Below are 18,227 nucleotides of genomic sequence, written 5' to 3'. Positions count from 1 at the left end.
TTATGTTGCCGTAACTCCTAGATAGACGTGCTTTAACGAAAACCCTGCGGACAGTCTCACTAGTTCCATACCCACGACGAGGTTTCAGTTTTTTTATGCGTTCCATCGGCCGATTCATCCGTACTGATGCGCACACCAAAGTTATCACCGGAGCCGCTACCGAAGTTTAGCTCCGTATGGCGTCCACCTGGCCCGAACGAAGATCCGGTGGACTGGGCACCACTAGCAGCTCCAGCAGAACCACCCTGTCCATGTCCACCGGCACTGTGCGATTGTGCTCCAGCACCGCTAGAACTTTGTCCACCGTGTGGACCGTGGTTCGGCTGACCCTGGCTGGAACTACCCGCCCCACTGGACGTCCCAATGAAGCCCTGATCGGGTTGTTGCTCGGTGTGTGTCGATCCCGAGCTGCCAGTGCCGATTACACCGTGTTGCGGTGGTTGGTGATGTCCCGTTGATTGTGAGCTTGCTCCAGCGCTGCTACCGGACTGGGCTCCGGTTTGTCCACCGCCGAATGAGCTGCTGCTGGCGAAGGACTGCGATCCCGATGTTGAGAAACCACCACCCGGTCCCTGAGGTGGGCCGAAGTTAAACGAGCCCATCGGGGGGAATCCGGCGAACTGTGGAAATCCCATGCCAGGGCCTGTTCCAGCCTGAGGTGAAAAGAAAGGGAATCCCGCACCGGCAAACCCTGGTCCAGGAAATCCTGCACCTCCACCGAAACCAGCACCACTTGGGTCGCCAAACCCGAAACCCTGTGATCCAGCACCGCTCGAGCTAGCGGATGAAAATTGCGTTTGCGCTACCGGATAACTCGTGGTGGCACCCAAGATGCCCACCAATATAGCAAGAACGAAGTACATGCTCTCAAACTGAACCAATTCGCTAGCGAAGAACAATCAACTGCTGGACACGGGTTCAGAATAGGTCTCAAGAAGGTTCGGAGCTCAAAACCCATGTGATGAAACAAGTAACACGCACACCAACGCGGTATTATTTGTTTTGCTTCACCTAACGGCCACAATTATCAGTGGGGAAGCGGTTTTTTACGTCGACTTCACCGACCAGATAAGGCATCACGGCGTCACGAAAACATTCCCGGTTTTGTGTGAAGATGATAAGCCATTTGCAGTTGTCAAAACATTGTCCTAGTGGGCTGCTAAAAACTGGAAACAAGTATAGACATCACTTCATCCGGTGAATGCACTCATTTCTACTCACTTATAAGTTGCGGCGTTTGATTCAGGTTCAGGAATTTGAATGAATCTTTGAACTGAATGATTGAATCTGAATCTCTTAATCCACTTAATGATGCCACTGTCCTAAAGATTCATCAATCTTTTAAGAGTCGATTCCTGATTAGAATGACTCCTCACAGAGCATCACGTAAGGACTCGATACGACCGACCATTTCGATGCAAGACTAGATCGTAAGGGATGCTTAAGATCGCCAAAAACTGAAGCTGATGTATTCTTTGCCTCGCTTAGTCATCTCTCAGTTGGTTTTATACAATATGTTTGGTAGTTTTATTATCATCGGTTATGACCATAAATACATAATTATCAATCCGCCCAATGGCGTTTCATTTAGTCCTTCCACACCCAAGCTTCACTGGCAGTTTTCTTCACCGAACCATCCTGGGTCTCGTCCGTGCTGATGCGCACTCCGTATCCCTCACCGTCGCGGCTATGACCCTGATAATACTCTTTGTGCTGTCCTCCGGAACCATGTTGCTGGCCACCCGCACCATGGTGCTGACCGTGACCCGTCTGTGACTGTGATTGGGATCCGGCAGAGCTGGCGGAACCGCTCGGTCCGTGACCGTGGTGACCGTGGTGTGAATCCTGCACAGACTGCGATACGGACTGGGCGCCGGCATTACTACCCGAAGCTAGCTGACCGTGATGTCCCTGGCCTACCGAAGCCGACTGGGATTGAGCTCCAGCGGAACTGCCAACAACTCCACCGTGTCCGTGGTGCTCCTGGCCAACTGAGTGCGATTGTGCGTTTGCTCCCGCGCTGCTGTGAAGATCCTTGCCATGATCGTGACCGTGAACGTTGTGGCTGGTGGACTGCGATTGAGCACCGGACGAAGAACCGTGGTGGCCATGCTGATCGTGCGCAACTGATTGTGCCCCGGAAGCACTGCCACTCTCACTTCCATGGTGACCGTGACCACCCTTGCTGAACGATTGCGATCCAGCTGAGCTGCCGGAGCTGGAAGGACCACCGTGTCCGGAGCTCTGACTACCGGACTGCGAATGGGACTGCGAACCGGTCACTTTGCCATCTTGGCTTGATGAGAAGGAGCTGGAGAACGAAGAGCTACCCGAACTGCTACCGTGGGCGGGTGGGAACGGAAATCCTTTGTTGAACACGTCCGGACTCCATCCGCCGGCATTGTGACCCGCTCCGGCCATGAGGGGCTGCGAAGCCTGTCCCTGACCGAATCCTCCTGGGAATCCGGGCAGGGCCGGGAAGCCACCGAAGCCTGCCGACTGTGAGTTACTGGTGGCAGAGCTACCACTGCTGCTGCCACTGCCACCATGTTGATGACCCAGATCCGTTGGGTAACCGTGTGCGGCTAGCGCACAGACGGTGAGCAGTAACGTGAAATGTTTATGCATTATCACTTTTCTCGAATGTTTACAAATATTGACCGCACGCTGGACCTGTGGTGCGAGTGCACAGAAAGCGTAGAACTACTTGATCGAACGATAGTAACTTGACTGACTAACTACCCCGGATTATGTTCTATGTTTATATAGACCCGTCGCCAATCTCTGACCGTACCTGCATGAAAACAGCTGATAGGGACACCCATTATCGTGCCGTCGTCGCACTTTCGTCGCACTTCACCGAGTCGAGGAAATGGAAATACCCGTCGCAATTTGGATGCATTAACACTTGGCTGGAAATACCCTTCGAAGTGTACGCACCGGACTGGATTGATGCACGATCGCTCCCGATCGTCTATCGGCGGGTGAAACTTGTTTTCACCCGGCAAAGCTTGTCTACTTGTCACCCGCTAGAGGAATCGCTAGCGGAACCGGTTTCCTCGCTAGTTGATGACCTGGAGACGGAAGAAGTGCCGACGGCCCCGGCCCTGACGCTTGGTATCTATTTTGTTGGATTCACAACAAAAATAAGTTCGTAAGGGTCGAATTGGTTTGATCAATGTCAAAAGAATTTGCCAATCTGCAGCTAATTCGTCTGACAGTCATCCGATGGTTGACGCTGGAACCAATGCGTGCATACAATGCCGTTCAGACAACATCAGTATAACCGGTATTGATAATAATCGCCGGAGTTGATATCAATAACGGAGTTGATATGATTACTGAGCACATTGCTTTAACAACATTGGATTCTGAGAAGTTTTACAATTTATGTTCAATGTAACATCATAAACTTGATATGTGTTAGAATATTGTTCCTTTCCTTTTATTGCATTATCGTCGAAAACGCACACGGATTCTGCATTCTTGGCAGAACCGACTGGTTACACAACTTGTTGATGACGGAACGTTTGCGGTATTATTTTGACCTCGCCATTGGTGTTTGGTGCGCCACTGCCGTATGATACGAAAAATACTTCTGGCTGATCGACACTGAACGTTGGGGGTAGCTCTCGTGCTTGATTCGTTTGTAGTTCATTTGCTAAAAGTATAAAAGGATTTAAGTGAATAAAATACATAACGATTGTTGTTCAATTTATCCGATCATGCAAGGAGGTAATGCTTTGTGCGATTTGTTTAATTCTCATGCGGTGTTGATAATACGGCAAAAGCCGTCATATAAATAAACAAATATTGCCAAATTCCGCAAACTTATTGCAATTGAGCGTTTGGTCAAAGACATTAACATAATATGAATGCATAAGTGATACGCATTAGCAAATTAATCCTACATACCACGACGCACTCGATGGGGAATTCCGGCAGTGACCAAGGCAATCACATTGACTAGAACCAGCAACAACCGCAAAAGCATCGAATGGGATGGTTTAAATTGCATCTTGCAAACAATTCCTTATTTACCCCGGCTGCGAAGATTCACGGTACGGTATCAATCCGAAGGCCGCTCAGACACTGAAGCCTAGATATGATGGTCCGTGTTCCGCGGGCTCGCAAGAGTTCCACAACCACAAAATTGTTGATCGGCTAGTTTTCTTTGTGCTTTTGTGTTTATTTGCGTTCTTCCTAATGAAGACATCAAATCCCAAAACAGGTTATTGTGAAATTCTCAAATACGGTACTGAATTGAATTAGCATTTAATCTGCGCGACGAGCTGAAGTTCAGAATTCCCATCGTCTACCAGCAGGAACAGTCGGTATGGCATTATTTCAAATTAATAATCTCCAGTATAGTATTAATTTAACCTCCAGCACTGTAAATGCTGTAAATGCTTGAAACCACGAGATATGTAGGTATCAATCGACACGAGGTATCCATTTTTCCCGCTTTTCGAACAGTGCTGCCAAAGCATTTCCTGAAATTTTCTCAATATGAAAAATTTACCTGTGTCGTTGGGCATCAACCGAATGGTAAAAACGGAACATCGAAAAAAGCAACGAACAAACTGAAACTACTGCCCAAAATGTTTCACTATTTTTTTCTAATTTCAACAAACACATTAAAAAGTGATGACCGACCAGTGTGCGCAGTGTCCTGAGCCGAAGCTGTCAAAATCAACGCGCCCAAGCTGTGACAGCGATTGAATGTCAAGAAAAAAGAAAAAACAAACGAAACATAAATGTAAATAGTTCGCTCGTGCGTTCCAGCTGAAAAATTACAAGTAATTCTTGGAAATTTATCATCCGTGGAGAAAATTTAAGACGGTATGCTGTAAGAGCTTTTAGTGCCATATTTTAGTGCGTTTAGGGTTTAGTACAATGAATTTGTCAAATGCGTTTTCCAGCCACGTTCTGGAAGTGCCGGGTTGGTCCGAATTCCTTCGAAATGGAACTCAAGTGCTATGAATCGGAATTTGTAGTATATGTTCATGGGGAGAAACTGTAATGTTTATTTGGCCGTGGTGGAAATAATATTGTGATTTGCCATCACTTTCGAGTTCTTCGACAGATTTCATTTCGTTATCAGAACCGTTGCATCAGCATTTCGTATTAAATTAACAGTGACATCACATAGAGCATGATTCCATTACAAACGTTGCTACAAGATGCCAATGACTTGCAAGAATGAATTAGGAGCCCGAGCACAAGATAACGATCTGCATGTTCCAGAACATCCTGAAACGATCGGACGGTTGCTTTTTTCCTATCTTCAAGTGCATTATGTGTATCTCCGCTCAGGCACAGGTGGTGACGTAAGGTTGCGTAAATCAAATCCGGTCTAGGACTATCATTGCAAAAAGAACTGTTAAAATCTCCTCCAACAAAAGGCTTACAATACACTTCCCCTGTTCAAAGCAGACCATGATTGATAGCCAACAAAAAATAGATTCGAGCTCCGTAAGCACAAATTCAATTTGTAACGCCGGTCCACCGATACTGATTAATCGGCAATCCGACAAATATCGATGTCGTATGATCCAGGGAAGCAAAAGCTACCACTCTACCACTTCTCTCAGTGCAATCTAGGGCCGTGTGAAAACGCATCAACCCCAACACCCTAAGCAAGCGTTATATCAAGCATATCTGAATCGTCATCGTTCGCTCGCATTGGTTCACTCGTATAACGCGACCCCTGGCGGTTCCTGCTCGTGGACACACATTGAAACCCCATTACGTAGCTGATTGGTTCCATCCATCGTCATCACCGTCATCGTGCATCATCATCGTGTGGCCGAGGGAAACGCGACAGATAGCAGTAGCGGCAACCCCGCATAGGTTAACAGCTCTAGCAGCGCGAAGAGAAACCGCGCTAGTATTTAGTAAACTGTCGTCCCGGTCGGAAGCGTGGACCGTGCATTATTCGGCCGTGCGAACGTGTAACGCGGCTGGTGTCTCTGGCGTCATTTTGGTTATCTGGCCCGATTTGTTCTACGTTCCCGCAGGAACAGCTCCCAGCCCACGAGTGCGTCAAGTATTTTCGTGTTTTTGGTTGTTGTTTGTTGGCTTTCTTCGTAGTCGTGTAAATTACGCCATCGTGGGGATGCGAGAAGTGTTGCAGGAAAACAAAAATAAAACCCAGGAAACACACATATCAGTTGTGCAATGTAGTGAAATCGAAAGACGGACCGAAACATCATGGTACCGAGTGACAATTTAGTGTGTGCTATTTCTCTAGTGCTCCCGTGTAGTACGATGAGACAGTAACAGCATCTAGCATTTGCCATACCTCTAATCGTAGCACACCGCAAAAGGGTTGCGATGGTAACAGCCGGTATATGGAAAGCGAAAACAAATGCATAGTCTTGGGGTCGACGGTTCTCAACAAACCTAGTAGTAGTTGCTGGTGAAGAATGCAAAGGGTGCGCACTGTACTACGAACGGCCGGCAATGCTAGTTTATTGATCGTGACCTTCCGTGTGTTGTCCATGTTCGCCAGTTTGGGTGCACCGATGTTTCATACCACAATCCACAGGTTGTAAATGGCGAGAAACGGGAGCGCGATTTCACTTTGCTAGTTCATAAATTGCTTTTGGAGCTTTGATTTTTTTCACGTCTTTGTGTTGCGTAATGTTCAGAGCCTTCAGGGCAGGAAAATAGTACTCGTTTTACGCTCCATCATCATTATAATTCGTACCAGACTTATCTGTTCGATTCGGGCAGCGTGTATGGAATTGATTTGTATCATATTAATCCCCGAAGAGTGATAGTGTGTTGTTTCGTTGTTTTATTGTTCGAGCATACCGATTTATCCTCTCACGAAACGTTTAAGTAGCGCTAAGCGTTTGTGGCATCATCAGCAAATTCCTCTCGCTCAGCTTAGAAGCAGTGGGTGATGCGCGGTTTAGGCAGAATGCCAAGCGTTTCATCTCGGAGCTGGTAATGCTACGGAGAGCTGTTTGAAAAATGTGTCTTGTCATGATTTACCACTCCGCCTGCTGTGCTTCGCATACTCCCCCGGCGCGAACCATTCAGCCACCGGTTTTCAGTACGGTTGCACTGTACCACTCCATTTGAACTTGGTTACCACAGGCTAAAGCGGTTCTACGTTTAGCTGTACGTGGAATCATAATGGGAACACTCTAGTGAATTGGACGCGCTGTGAATTGTTCTGGCCTTCACTAGATTATTATTTGTCGAACAAACAAAAGGATAGTTGCCCACGACCGACGAGAAAATATCGAAATCGAAGCGTGAAAGCTCACAGCCCGATATGAGATCGTTACGTGAACCTCTGTGTCAAGAAGTTAAACATGTTATCTGAACTGAAGTGTTTATTTCTTTCATTTCTTTAATTTCAGATAAAAGAAGAGTTCCGGATAATAATTGTGCTTTTCCACTGCCAACTGCCGTGGTCGGTTTAAACCAAACTAAACAAACTCGAACACCCACCGCGTCACCGGAGCACTGCAAGGATGGGTTTGCTAAGCGAAGGAAGTCCTTTAACGTGGGATGAAACCAAGGCGCTGGCGCAACACGTTCGCGAGCACGGTATCGAGCAGTTTATCAATCTGTTCGCGCGCCTAAAAGACCGCCAAGGGGACGTGCTGAAATGGGGCGACGAGGTGGAGTACATAATCGTCCGCTTCGATGATAAGCAGCGTGCGGTGCAGGTATCGTTGCGCGCCCAAGAAATTCTGGCTAAACTGAACGAGAAGGAAGCAGCCGATCCGCAAGGTAAGCGGAGAAGGGAGTGAGTGCGAGAAGTTCATTTGTCGCAACATTCGGGCCTCGATGATCGATTAATCATTCGCTAAACCGATCAGTACATCACCAAGGATGCAAACAGACGCACACGAAGCAAAATAACAATGATGTATTAGGAAAGATACGGTACACGTGATTTGGCTGCTATCACGTTCAAAACGTGCCTTGCCCCGCGGCAACCGTGCCTTGCCCCATGTGTTTACACCGCGACGATACGAATGATAAAGCTCTTGTGTACCACTTTGCACAACGGGCGGGTCTAGTCGGTTGACGATTGTTTTGAAATGTAATACGATGTGTATTATATTACTTCGCGATCATTCGACAATGTTTTCGGTGGAATGTGATTGTCCTTCTCGAAGTGTTTTGATAGTAATATTAGTGAGAAGAGAAACACTAAAATTTCCGTTTATTTTTAGGTGTGAAATCGTTATGGCGTCCGGAGTACGGTGCGTACATGATCGAAGGTACGCCTGGCAAACCGTACGGAGGTTTACTGGCTCATTTTAACGTGGTCGAAGCGAACATGCGCTACCGCCGTATGGAGGTAGCTTCCATGCTGCCGGAAAACGAAGTCGTAATGTCGATAACAAGTTTCCCCCGGTTGGGATGTCCGGCATTCACGTTCCCATTCGCGGTGCCCACTCCGGACGATGAATCCTGTGCCGCGCGATCGAACTTTTTCCCCGACGAAGCCATCTTTCCGGGCCATCCACGTTTTAAAACGCTTACGCGCAATATACGTCAACGGCGCGGCGAGAAGGTGTCCATCAATTTGCCGATCTACCCCGATCGCGACACGAAAGTGCCGGTCGAGGGAAGCATACCGTCCCATCCCAACTTCGTGCATATGGACGCGATGGGTTTTGGTATGGGTTGTTGCTGTCTGCAGCTTACGTTCCAGGCGTGTAACATCAGCGAAGCTCGCACCCTGTACGATCAGCTGACACCGATGTGTCCTATAATGCTAGCGCTTACGGCGGCCAGTCCGGCCTATCGAGGGTTCTTGACCGATGTGGATTGCCGATGGAACGTGATTTCGGCCTCGGTCGACTGTCGCACGCGGGAGGAACGCGGCGAGTTGCCGCTAAAGAATGATCGGTTCCGCATTTATAAATCGCGCTACGATTCAATCGATTCCTACCTATCACCGGCTGGAGAAAAGTACGTTTGTGTTAACATGAAAGCATAATTGCTTCTAATGCTCTACTTGTTTTGTTATAATCTCGTCCTGGTTGCAGATACAATGACGTGCCTTTGGTGCTGGATGAAACGCTCTACAAGCGGCTGCGCGAGGGCGATATCGATCATCTGCTTGCGCAACACATCGCCCATCTATTCATACGCGACTCGGTGTCGCTGTTTAGCGAAAAGGTGCACCAGAACGATCGCGAGGACACGGATCACTTCGAAAACATTCAGTCGACCAACTGGCAAACGATGCGGTTCAAACCACCGCCACCCAACTCACCGATCGGCTGGCGGGTCGAGTTCCGGCCCTGTGAAGCGCAGCTGACCGACTTTGAGAATGCCGCGATCGTATGCTTCGTTGTGCTGCTGACACGCGTCATCCTTTCGTACCAGCTCGATTTCCTGATTCCCATCAGCAAGGTGGATGAAAATATGCAAAACTCGCAAAAGCGTGGGGCAGTGCTGACGGAACGGTTTTGGTTCAAGAAAAACATTACCGGCATTCCGCGGGCGGGGCAAGGGAGCGTGGCCGAGGGTGAGCCACTCCCGACGGGGCAGGAACCGCAACAAAATGGTACGACCGATGAACCAGCAACAACCGGCTCGGCTACGGATGAGTTCGAACTAATGACGATTGATCAGATTATTAATGGAAAGGGCACATTCCCGGGACTGGTGCCGCTGATCAATAGTTATCTCGGTTCGATGGATGTGGACGCCGATACGCACTGTACGATTCAGCAGTACCTAAAGCTAATACAGAAACGGGCGTCCGGCGAACTGATGACGACTGCAAGCTGGATGCGGCAGCAAGTAGTGTCGCATCCCGAATACAAGTAAGCTCAGGGGAAGATTTCATGGCGAATCATTGCTGTAATTATAATTCGTTTTTTTCCGTTCTATTCTACAGAAATGATTCCGTCATCAGCGAGGGCAATTGTTACGATTTGCTGCGAAAGGCTAAGGACATCCAGGACGGTGTGCTGGCATGCCCGGAACTGCTTGGCAACAACATCAACTCCAAAACGACGGACAACATTCCGGCTGCCATCAAGAAGCATCTTACCAAGCAATGTTAGTAGTAGCGTACCGATTTCTGCCGTGATTCGTTCGGCTATTCTACTTACACTTACTTAAAAATCACCTAAAAACCAACATGATAATGCGCGGTGAGATTTCGTGCTAGATTGCGTAGGAATGGATATTGGTGATGTCTGGCATCGAAACAGAATGCGGGTACTGCAATGTTCAATGTTAAGAGAAGGGCTGCCAGCCAATAGAGGGCAGACAAAGAATGGAATTCTTCACATCCCATGTAAATGCATTTCTTGCCGAAATCGTGGAAAAGTCCTACAAAAGGCAAGCGTCTCCCATTTCGTCGACGCATCGCGGTTCGTTATGCTTTTGGAGAAACAGCGCAGTGGGCGTTTACTTCATTGTTCTATTATTATCTTATTGATTTTTTACGGATTGTTTGAAATGTGCTTATATTCGTTGCGCGTCGCATTTGCTTTCGAGCAACAAAACGAATTCCTTAAAGGAAATTGGATTTTAGTAGATAGTATGTGGCACGCAAGCAAAAGCAGCAGCGCGTACGTTTTTACAATAGGTTATAGTTTGTTAGTTAAGTTTGCAATGTTGTTTTATTGAATTTTATTAACAGAGACACAGAGAGATATAGCACAGTTCGCATAGTTAACGCGCACCGGCTGTACCAATCCCTTCGACCATTTATATCCAGATCCTAATGTTTATGAATCCAGATCCAGAATGTGAATGAGATAATGTTTTCCTATTATTTTGTTTTATAAATCCAAAGACTCGACACATTTTTTCATGTATGCTTCATCATTTCACAGCAGACACCGAAGGGTGCGAAAAGGGCAAGACCAATAAGCAAAGTAGACACTCAGTTATACACAAAGCGACCTGAAAAAGAACGTGTACGTAGAGGATGCGAAGGGAAGCAGAAGGTTAGTAATGACAAGGAAGAATTCACGTTCACGAAGCAACCGCGCACACACAAATGTACATCGATCACCTTCAGAAGAAGATTCACCTGATCAGAATTTAATAGAAATGTACATCGATCACCTTCATCCGAAAAACGTCCGGTATTCCCGCCCGTGCCTGCGTGTAACGGAGGGAACGGATTCGGTGTGGTTGACTGAAATTTTCCAGGACAGCACAGCAAAAGCATGAAGAACAAATTGTTATACAGAAATATATATATATATATATATATAGATTTATATGATTAGACCTCTTACTTATTGCGTAGTCTCGAGTTTCCCTCATTTTACTATAAATGACGGTAATAATTCCTCTTTTTTGATGTTATAGACAATTCGTCGTTCTTTACAGATTATAAGCTGTGAAAATGCTTTTAATATGAAACTGTGAAGAACTACGTTCGGCAATTACATCATGCTAGAAGAATTTAATAGAAGTTCATTTATACATAATTAAAAACGTACAACTACGGATTGAAATTTGGTAAGTTTCTCAAACTACTTTTCTACACGTGAAAACTCATTTTTTTCGTCACAAAATTATACACACTGTGGAAGTGTCTGTTTATTTATAATTCCATCTGTTGCTTCTGATTACACACTAACTTCTTGTTTTTGATTCTGTTATAGAGAAAGGAAAAATACGATTTCAAAAAGATATATCCATCCTACCATATCAAAAACGGAAAACCTCCAACATCGAGCAGAATACCAGATCAGCCATGTGCGGAAGTTTTCCGCTGTCTGCGGCTGGTGTTGCTTGCGATGTCGTACGGTGGAAGCTTTGAATAGTAGCAGCAGCAGTAGCAGTATTCGTAGTAATAGTATGCAAACACTGAATCTCTCACTGTGGGCAGGTTCGGCTAATTGAATCACGTCATCTTTCTTTGGCATCCATAATCGCATCCTGGATCGCAACGGCAAAACAGGATCTGTGCTAAAGGCCTTTTTCAGGTTTTGTTTGTGTGTATAGGGGCAGTATCATCTGTACACTTTCGTGTTCGTTTTCTACAATTGCCCAGACGCGATGGCGCGCTTGGCGAGATAACACATTCCAATCCTTCAAAACTAAAATCACAGCTCGTCCCACGTTGCGAATGAAAAGTAAACTATCTCATGTTAGGTTTTACTTTAAATGTTTTGCCGGCAAACTTTCAAATCTTTTAATCATACCATATCCTCACTAATCTCCAATTCCTTCTCCATTGCGTACATATGAAATCTTTCTTTCTAAACTTTCGATTGCCTGTTCTGTCTTCCAAACCTTCTGTGACCTTCTGTCTTTTCTACACATAATAATCACAAATGCGGAAATGTCTGCGATAATAATAATTGCTGGCACTGGTACTTCCACGCCATCCCTGATACAATGATGTGAGTCGTGTGTTTCGGTGTCGCGTATCCCAGATGTTTTTTTACGGCATAAGATTTGAATTATGTCAATGGAAGAAATGGTGCAAAAGAAAAAAACAGAAACGAAATGAAATGAAACAAAACAAAATGAAAAAAAAACATAGAAATTCATTATTGTGCACATTTGTACATGAACGGAAACATGCTGTGGAATCAATTTGGCCATAAATCACACATTAACTTGCAATGGATAGCAAAACGACACACTAAAAACACACAAAAATATAACATTTGCTCATGCATAAAGTTAAGCGGAATGTTTCGTTTTGCACGGAATGCAAATAGCGGGGGGTTTGGGATCGGTCACTTGGAATGAAGGGCAACATTGCACACGCACACGCACGGCAGTATGAACGATTAAAGTGGGCGACATTAAACCGAATGTTAGCCTCATCGCTCGAAGGAACTATGCGGGCATAAAAGCGCTATAACTCAGGATACAAAGCAACACACTGGGGATATAAACTGGGATGGAGATATATCTGGGATATTGAGGATGGTACTAAACCGTGGTGCTATTGTTGGCAACCGGAACATTCACTGCTGAAGATGAAGAGGACGAAGCGATGGCGTTGTTCGGAGAGGAAGGATTTGCACTGGCTGACGGAAGTCCAACGCCACCGGTTGTGGATGCCGCATTTGAGAAGCTGTTCGGAATCGCAACGACACATGCACCGGCCCGGCTATAGTTGACCGGTGCGATCGATGTCCATTCGTTCGTTTCCGCATCGTACTGCTCGACGATCTTCAGGTACTGGATGCCATCGTACCCGCCGAGTGCGACCAGAAAATCGCCTAGCACACTCACACCGATCGCATCTCTGCCCACGCTAAGCGATGCAATCTACGGAAGAATATCGATCCATTTCAGTGATTGTTTGCGGACATATTCATAACGACAAAAGCCACTTACCAATGTCCATGTATCGGTTGTCGGATCGTAACGTTCGACAGTGTCCGTTCGGCATACGGCCGGATTGCTTGGCGGACAATCGTGACCACCAAGCGCGTACAAGAACCCGTTCAGAACTCCAACGCCCACACAACCACGCCGTTGGTTCATCGGCGAACGCAATGTCCACTTGTTGGTGTGCGGATCGTAACACTCGACCGTTCGATGACACACGCTACCATCACGACCACCAATCACGTACAACCGTCCACCGAGGACGGCCACACCAGCTGTCGATCGCATGGCAGACATAGGCGCAACGTAGCTCCAGGTGCGTGCCGAGGGATCCCAACGTTCCACCGTGTTCAGATAGCTCCATCCATCATGGCCACCGACCGCGTACAGTGGACCTTCCAGGAAGGCTACCCCGAGTCCATGCCGAGGCGTACCCATCGGCGGCACCAGCGTACTCCAACACATCGTGTTCAAATCGAAACTATCGACCGTGTTGAGCGTCTTCAAACCATCCCGACCGCCGACAATGATCAGCTTATCGTCCAGCACAGCCACCCCGAACTGTAGACGGCGCGTTGGCATGTTCTTCAGCAGCGTCCACTTATCCAACCGCGGATCGTAACTCTCGATACTGATCGCACCTTTATGACCGTCCATGCCGCCGACCGCCAACAGACGGCCCATGGTAGACTTTCGTGGCCGGGTGCGAGATGTGGCGATTAGTGACCGGCGCCCGGGAATTAGATGCCACTTGAACGCTTCCATCACGAGCTGTTGACACTCGTTCGCTCCACCGCAGAGAGCTTCCACGTGATCCACTATGAACTATGGTTAATGAATGGTGGGAGGGGGGGAAGGGGGGGGGGGGGGGGGGGGGGGTATGTGGAATAAAATGTGGAAAAAAGTGTGAAAGAAGTTTGATTTAACCAATCGAAATTTAAAAATCTCACCGAAGGTTGCAGTAGTGGCAACTTTATCAATGCCAACAGTTCCGGAATGTGACGCTTGCGGCCCTCAGCATCGTACTGTATCCATGCCATCAGCGCATGAAATACCTCCTGCTCGTTCGGGACATTCAGATCGTCACTCCGCAGCAGGTTGGCCAGCTGGGCCGCGTCGAGCATGAAGAATTCCTGGTTCTTCCATACCTGCTGGAAGTGCTGACAGGTGTACGCGGTGGCCAACTTGAGCAGGGCGGTGCAGCCTTGCTGTTCGGCAAACAGCGAAAACCCCAGACAGTTGGACGGATGTAATTGACGAGCGAGAAAGTTACAGCACGCACCGACGATCGTACTGAGCTGCAAAAGGCACGCCGTGGCCAGCAACGTTTCAACTGTGTCCTCCCGGATCTCGATCGCTCCGGTGTAGCAGTACTGGATGAGTGAGTTCAGCGCGTCACCGGACACTTCCTGCAGCGTGATTTCTTCCTGCTGGCTTTCTCGCAGCTGCCCGGTAAACATTGCGCTGAAGTATGCAGATGAAGCTGAGAGCACCAGACGATGGGCTGGTATTCTGGGGAACAGAGAAATAAACGCAGAAGTTAGTCATGTTGAAGTCAATAGTTCAGAGATCATTTTGTTGATGGTTGAAAGTCCATGACAAACCCTCCCGAATCTACTCAAGCTGACGCTAACGGGTTGATACCTAACTACAAGAGTCACGCATATTAACACAGGAGGAAGCAATGGGAGACTTCGATTAAGAAGGATCGTGCGTGGATGGATGAGTGTAGAACCACAGCAGATAGTTTATCAACAAGGATACTTGAAAGTCCTTGAAAGCATATGCAAACAAGAAGATCGGAAAGCTCAGAACAAGATAATTTGATGTAATTACTAGAAGAAACCGAATAAATCATCTACATACAACATCACCAGGTGCAATACTGCACCAAACGGTGCCAGCAGTGCCTGATGATTGAATAAGATTATAACAACGCGACAATGGTCGCGAGATGGCACCTAATCAAATAGCAATGAATGAACTCTTATTCCTTACATCAAACATGGTCGTCAAGCAACAACAACAAAAATGCATCACCACCGGCAGGAGAGGTCAAGTGCACGCTAATAGACGAGAATCGTCCCTTAGGACGTGAACAAGCGCAGCCAATACGGTTTGCTCTTCGCTTCGAGCGTAGATTCCCGTGCCCAATGCTCGGACGACCAGCGTAGTAAATTAATTTAATTTAGCTCGTTTTCTCGTTCGGTCGTTGGCAAGAGACGAACGATGGCGAACACGTTTACATTTTGCGCGTGCATTTCACGAGACAAAGCCTGCGTTGCCCATCATCGTGCCTCGTCTGCGACCGAGACCGAGCGTGCATTTGTGTACGGAAAACCGTTGCAAGTATTGCGTCTCCTTTTCCGCAGATGGATCAAACGCCCGACGATGAATGTTTATAAACAGAAACCTTCTTTGCCGCGAGTGCGCGGTTGGGAAAGGTTAAGATTTGTTGTTTGTTGTTTCATTTCGTTTTTCTCGATTCTCGATCATTGCCGGAACCGGGTGAAACCGTTTTGGAAGTAAATACCATCTGCAAGACTGGGTCCTGCGTCCAATACACTTACCGTCGACCGTCGACACCAGCGATCAGCACCACATCACAAAGCTTCTCACTCTGGAGGTAGTCTGTAAATAGATCAGCACCAGAAGCGGATTAATAAATCGGCGGAAGAAAGAACATTACACATCAAGCGAAGACAAGCGAAAGTCACAAATGGATGGGAATGACACGCGGCCCTAGACGACAACACACACACAGCACACAGCACACGAGAAGCACCGAGGACAACGCGGTATAATTAGTAATTAGAATTTCCCGTTTCTGCGGTAGCGCAGTATTAAGGCAGACAAATGCGTGCGCTCCACCAACATATGGTCGGGGGTTAGCCCTACGACTTTGTGGGTTTTGAGAAGCGTTTTCGATGAGGTTAGCGCTCCTGCGGGAATGGTTTACGTTTCCGAGAAAATCTGTCCGTCGTTCATCATTCTTTGCCGAGAGGAACATGTTTATGACACCCTTCCCTGAACGGAGACGTCCGGTTGTTGGAACTACTGGAACTCCCTGCAATGATTCAGACACCCTCTGGAAGGTTTTTGATTCCATTTCTCTTTGTCTCTGTTTGGGGGCTCTTTTCTAACCGTGTTCCGTGTTCCAATAATTGATACAAAGAGACAACGCTTTGTGTTTCAGTTTTGGATAATTGGATGCGGGCAACTACTTCAACCAGATTTATGAGGGATGGTTCGCAATGCGTTTCTTGTTAGTGTTAATTGTTTCCAGGAACTTGCTATTGAGATTCTAACAGGAAATAGTAGTTTTTATATATGTGTCCGATTAGTACACCATGGCTTGAAGCTACTCTCTTTTCATGTATGAAATGTTTAAGCATGATATTAAGCATGTTAGACAATTTTTTTTTATCAATTGCATTAAAAAACCCATCCAAGCAAAATAAAAATCCAAACAGCAGCACTTATATAAAAAATGTAATTATGTCACACATTTTATATGAACGCTCTAATTGAAATTTACGATTCGGTTCGATGCACATCGTCCAACAGATTCATAATTTCCCTTATCACACATGGTCCCCCAAAAAACGTGTAATCTTTGGAAACAATATGCGTTTGTATGGCGAACCTAACCATCCGAGCTCACAGCTCAGTCCCGGATGGTGATTCAACGCAATTGCGCTCAACCAAGCGCGATGTAGACTTCCTTGTTTCGAAACAAGCATAAGAAACACACATCTCCCGATATGGTTATGACTGTGAGAAACTTGCTTCTTTTGCAGCGATCGAAAACCAATTCCACCAACCGCGCTGAGCGCGACTGTGAAGAGACCTTGAACCTGTGCGCCGATCGAGACGGTGACTCTGTGTGTCCGATCGTCGTCCGTTGACCTGAAACCGGGAGCAGGATAAGCGGCAAAAGCGGGAGCGTGGTACAGGTGAGTACAGGTTTTCCGCAAAAGCGGGAGGTAGGTACCGTACCTTGCATTCGTTTCAGCACCAGATCGGAGTGATCGCGACACCGGAAGAACTCATCCTGACTGACGGACGAGTTTAGGCTCGCCAGACTGAAGTGGCTCTCGTCCGTCACGAGGCTTGCGCGGACACTAGCGCTAGATGTTGGGCTTCCCTTGCACGAGATTTCGTTGCTCATCTTGCGTTGCTGTGTTGAATAGGCTGGGAGGTAGAACAAGGATCCTCGATGCTAGCTTCCTCTAACTTAGCTTACCGATTTTGTACTGTGCTGGTTCTTAAACCCCCAATTAGGGAAAAGACACGCCCGCTTATTTTGATTATAGTAGGAACTCTTGTGCTGCTGTAAGAAAATCGACGTTTGTATGCAAAATTTCTCCAATCACCACTTTGCTGCGTTCGTTTTCGTCTCCAGTACTACAACTGCAAAACACTTGGCCACCTTTCGTTTACACCACTGTGTCCGCGGGCGTATTGTTACAGAAGTCTACTAAACCAGACGTCGTACTATTACGACCCTACGTCCGGTTCACTTCGCTCAGTGTTTCACTACTGCTACTGGATAAATGTATGCCTTACCACTGCCGAAGACCGAACCAGAATGATCACCGTGCCGTGCGCTTCGTGTATGCTTTCTTAGCGTTCGTCTCTACCGTGACAGACCGCGGATTGGCCGAAGGGATTCTATTTTCTTGCACCACACCGCATTGCATCTCCGTTCCCTGCTCGTTGTGGGCAGCTCTAATAAGTTGGTACACAAATGCAACTTGCACAATGATTACGCGGATACATTTTCCCCATCAGTCACACCGCACTACATCACTCTCTCACAAACGGTTCATCTTCTACCCCCGTCTAACGAAGTAACAACACAAGCATCACGCACAAATCACGAAAAGGATACAAGGGGAAAATGTGTGAAGCTGATGCGA

At 47.1% G+C, this 18,227-nt stretch overlaps 4 protein-coding genes across 4 annotated transcripts; 1 reads left to right on the top strand and 3 right to left on the bottom strand.

The window, feature by feature from the left end:
- Nucleotides 1–59: 59 nt before the first annotated feature.
- LOC128709340 (uncharacterized) lies at nt 60–1,411 on the bottom strand. Its single transcript, XM_053804338.1, has 2 exons — nt 1,377–1,411; nt 60–885 (listed from the first exon to the last, which is right to left on the bottom strand). Exons 1-2 carry the CDS (start codon nt 1,409–1,411, stop codon nt 60–62), a joined length of 861 nt encoding a protein of 286 aa, XP_053660313.1.
- A 176-nt stretch (nt 1,412–1,587) lies between these two features.
- Nucleotides 1,588–2,628, bottom strand: LOC128709395 (filaggrin-2-like). The gene has a single exon (XM_053804393.1). It carries the CDS (start codon nt 2,626–2,628, stop codon nt 1,588–1,590), a length of 1,041 nt encoding a protein of 346 aa, XP_053660368.1.
- Nucleotides 2,629–7,490: 4,862 nt separating this feature from the next.
- LOC128715177 (glutamate--cysteine ligase) lies at nt 7,491–10,052 on the top strand. Its single transcript, XM_053810062.1, has 4 exons — nt 7,491–7,752; nt 8,202–8,946; nt 9,024–9,809; nt 9,884–10,052. Exons 1-4 carry the CDS (start codon nt 7,491–7,493, stop codon nt 10,050–10,052), a joined length of 1,962 nt encoding a protein of 653 aa, XP_053666037.1.
- A 2,219-nt stretch (nt 10,053–12,271) lies between these two features.
- LOC128719087 (kelch-like protein 5) lies at nt 12,272–17,476 on the bottom strand. The gene is made up of 6 exons (XM_053812708.1): nt 17,305–17,476; nt 15,876–15,936; nt 14,256–14,817; nt 13,312–14,130; nt 12,907–13,242; nt 12,272–12,346 (listed from the first exon to the last, which is right to left on the bottom strand). The coding sequence occupies exons 1-6, from the start codon at nt 17,474–17,476 to the stop codon at nt 12,272–12,274; spliced, it is 2,025 nt and encodes a 674-aa protein (XP_053668683.1).
- Between the last annotated feature and the right edge of the window lie 751 nt (nt 17,477–18,227).

This window comes from Anopheles marshallii, chromosome 2 (genome assembly GCF_943734725.1).
Source record: "Anopheles marshallii chromosome 2, idAnoMarsDA_429_01, whole genome shotgun sequence".
NCBI classification, from domain to species: Eukaryota; Metazoa; Arthropoda; class Insecta; order Diptera; family Culicidae; genus Anopheles; species Anopheles marshallii.
This window is presented reverse-complemented; position numbering and strand designations above follow the sequence as displayed.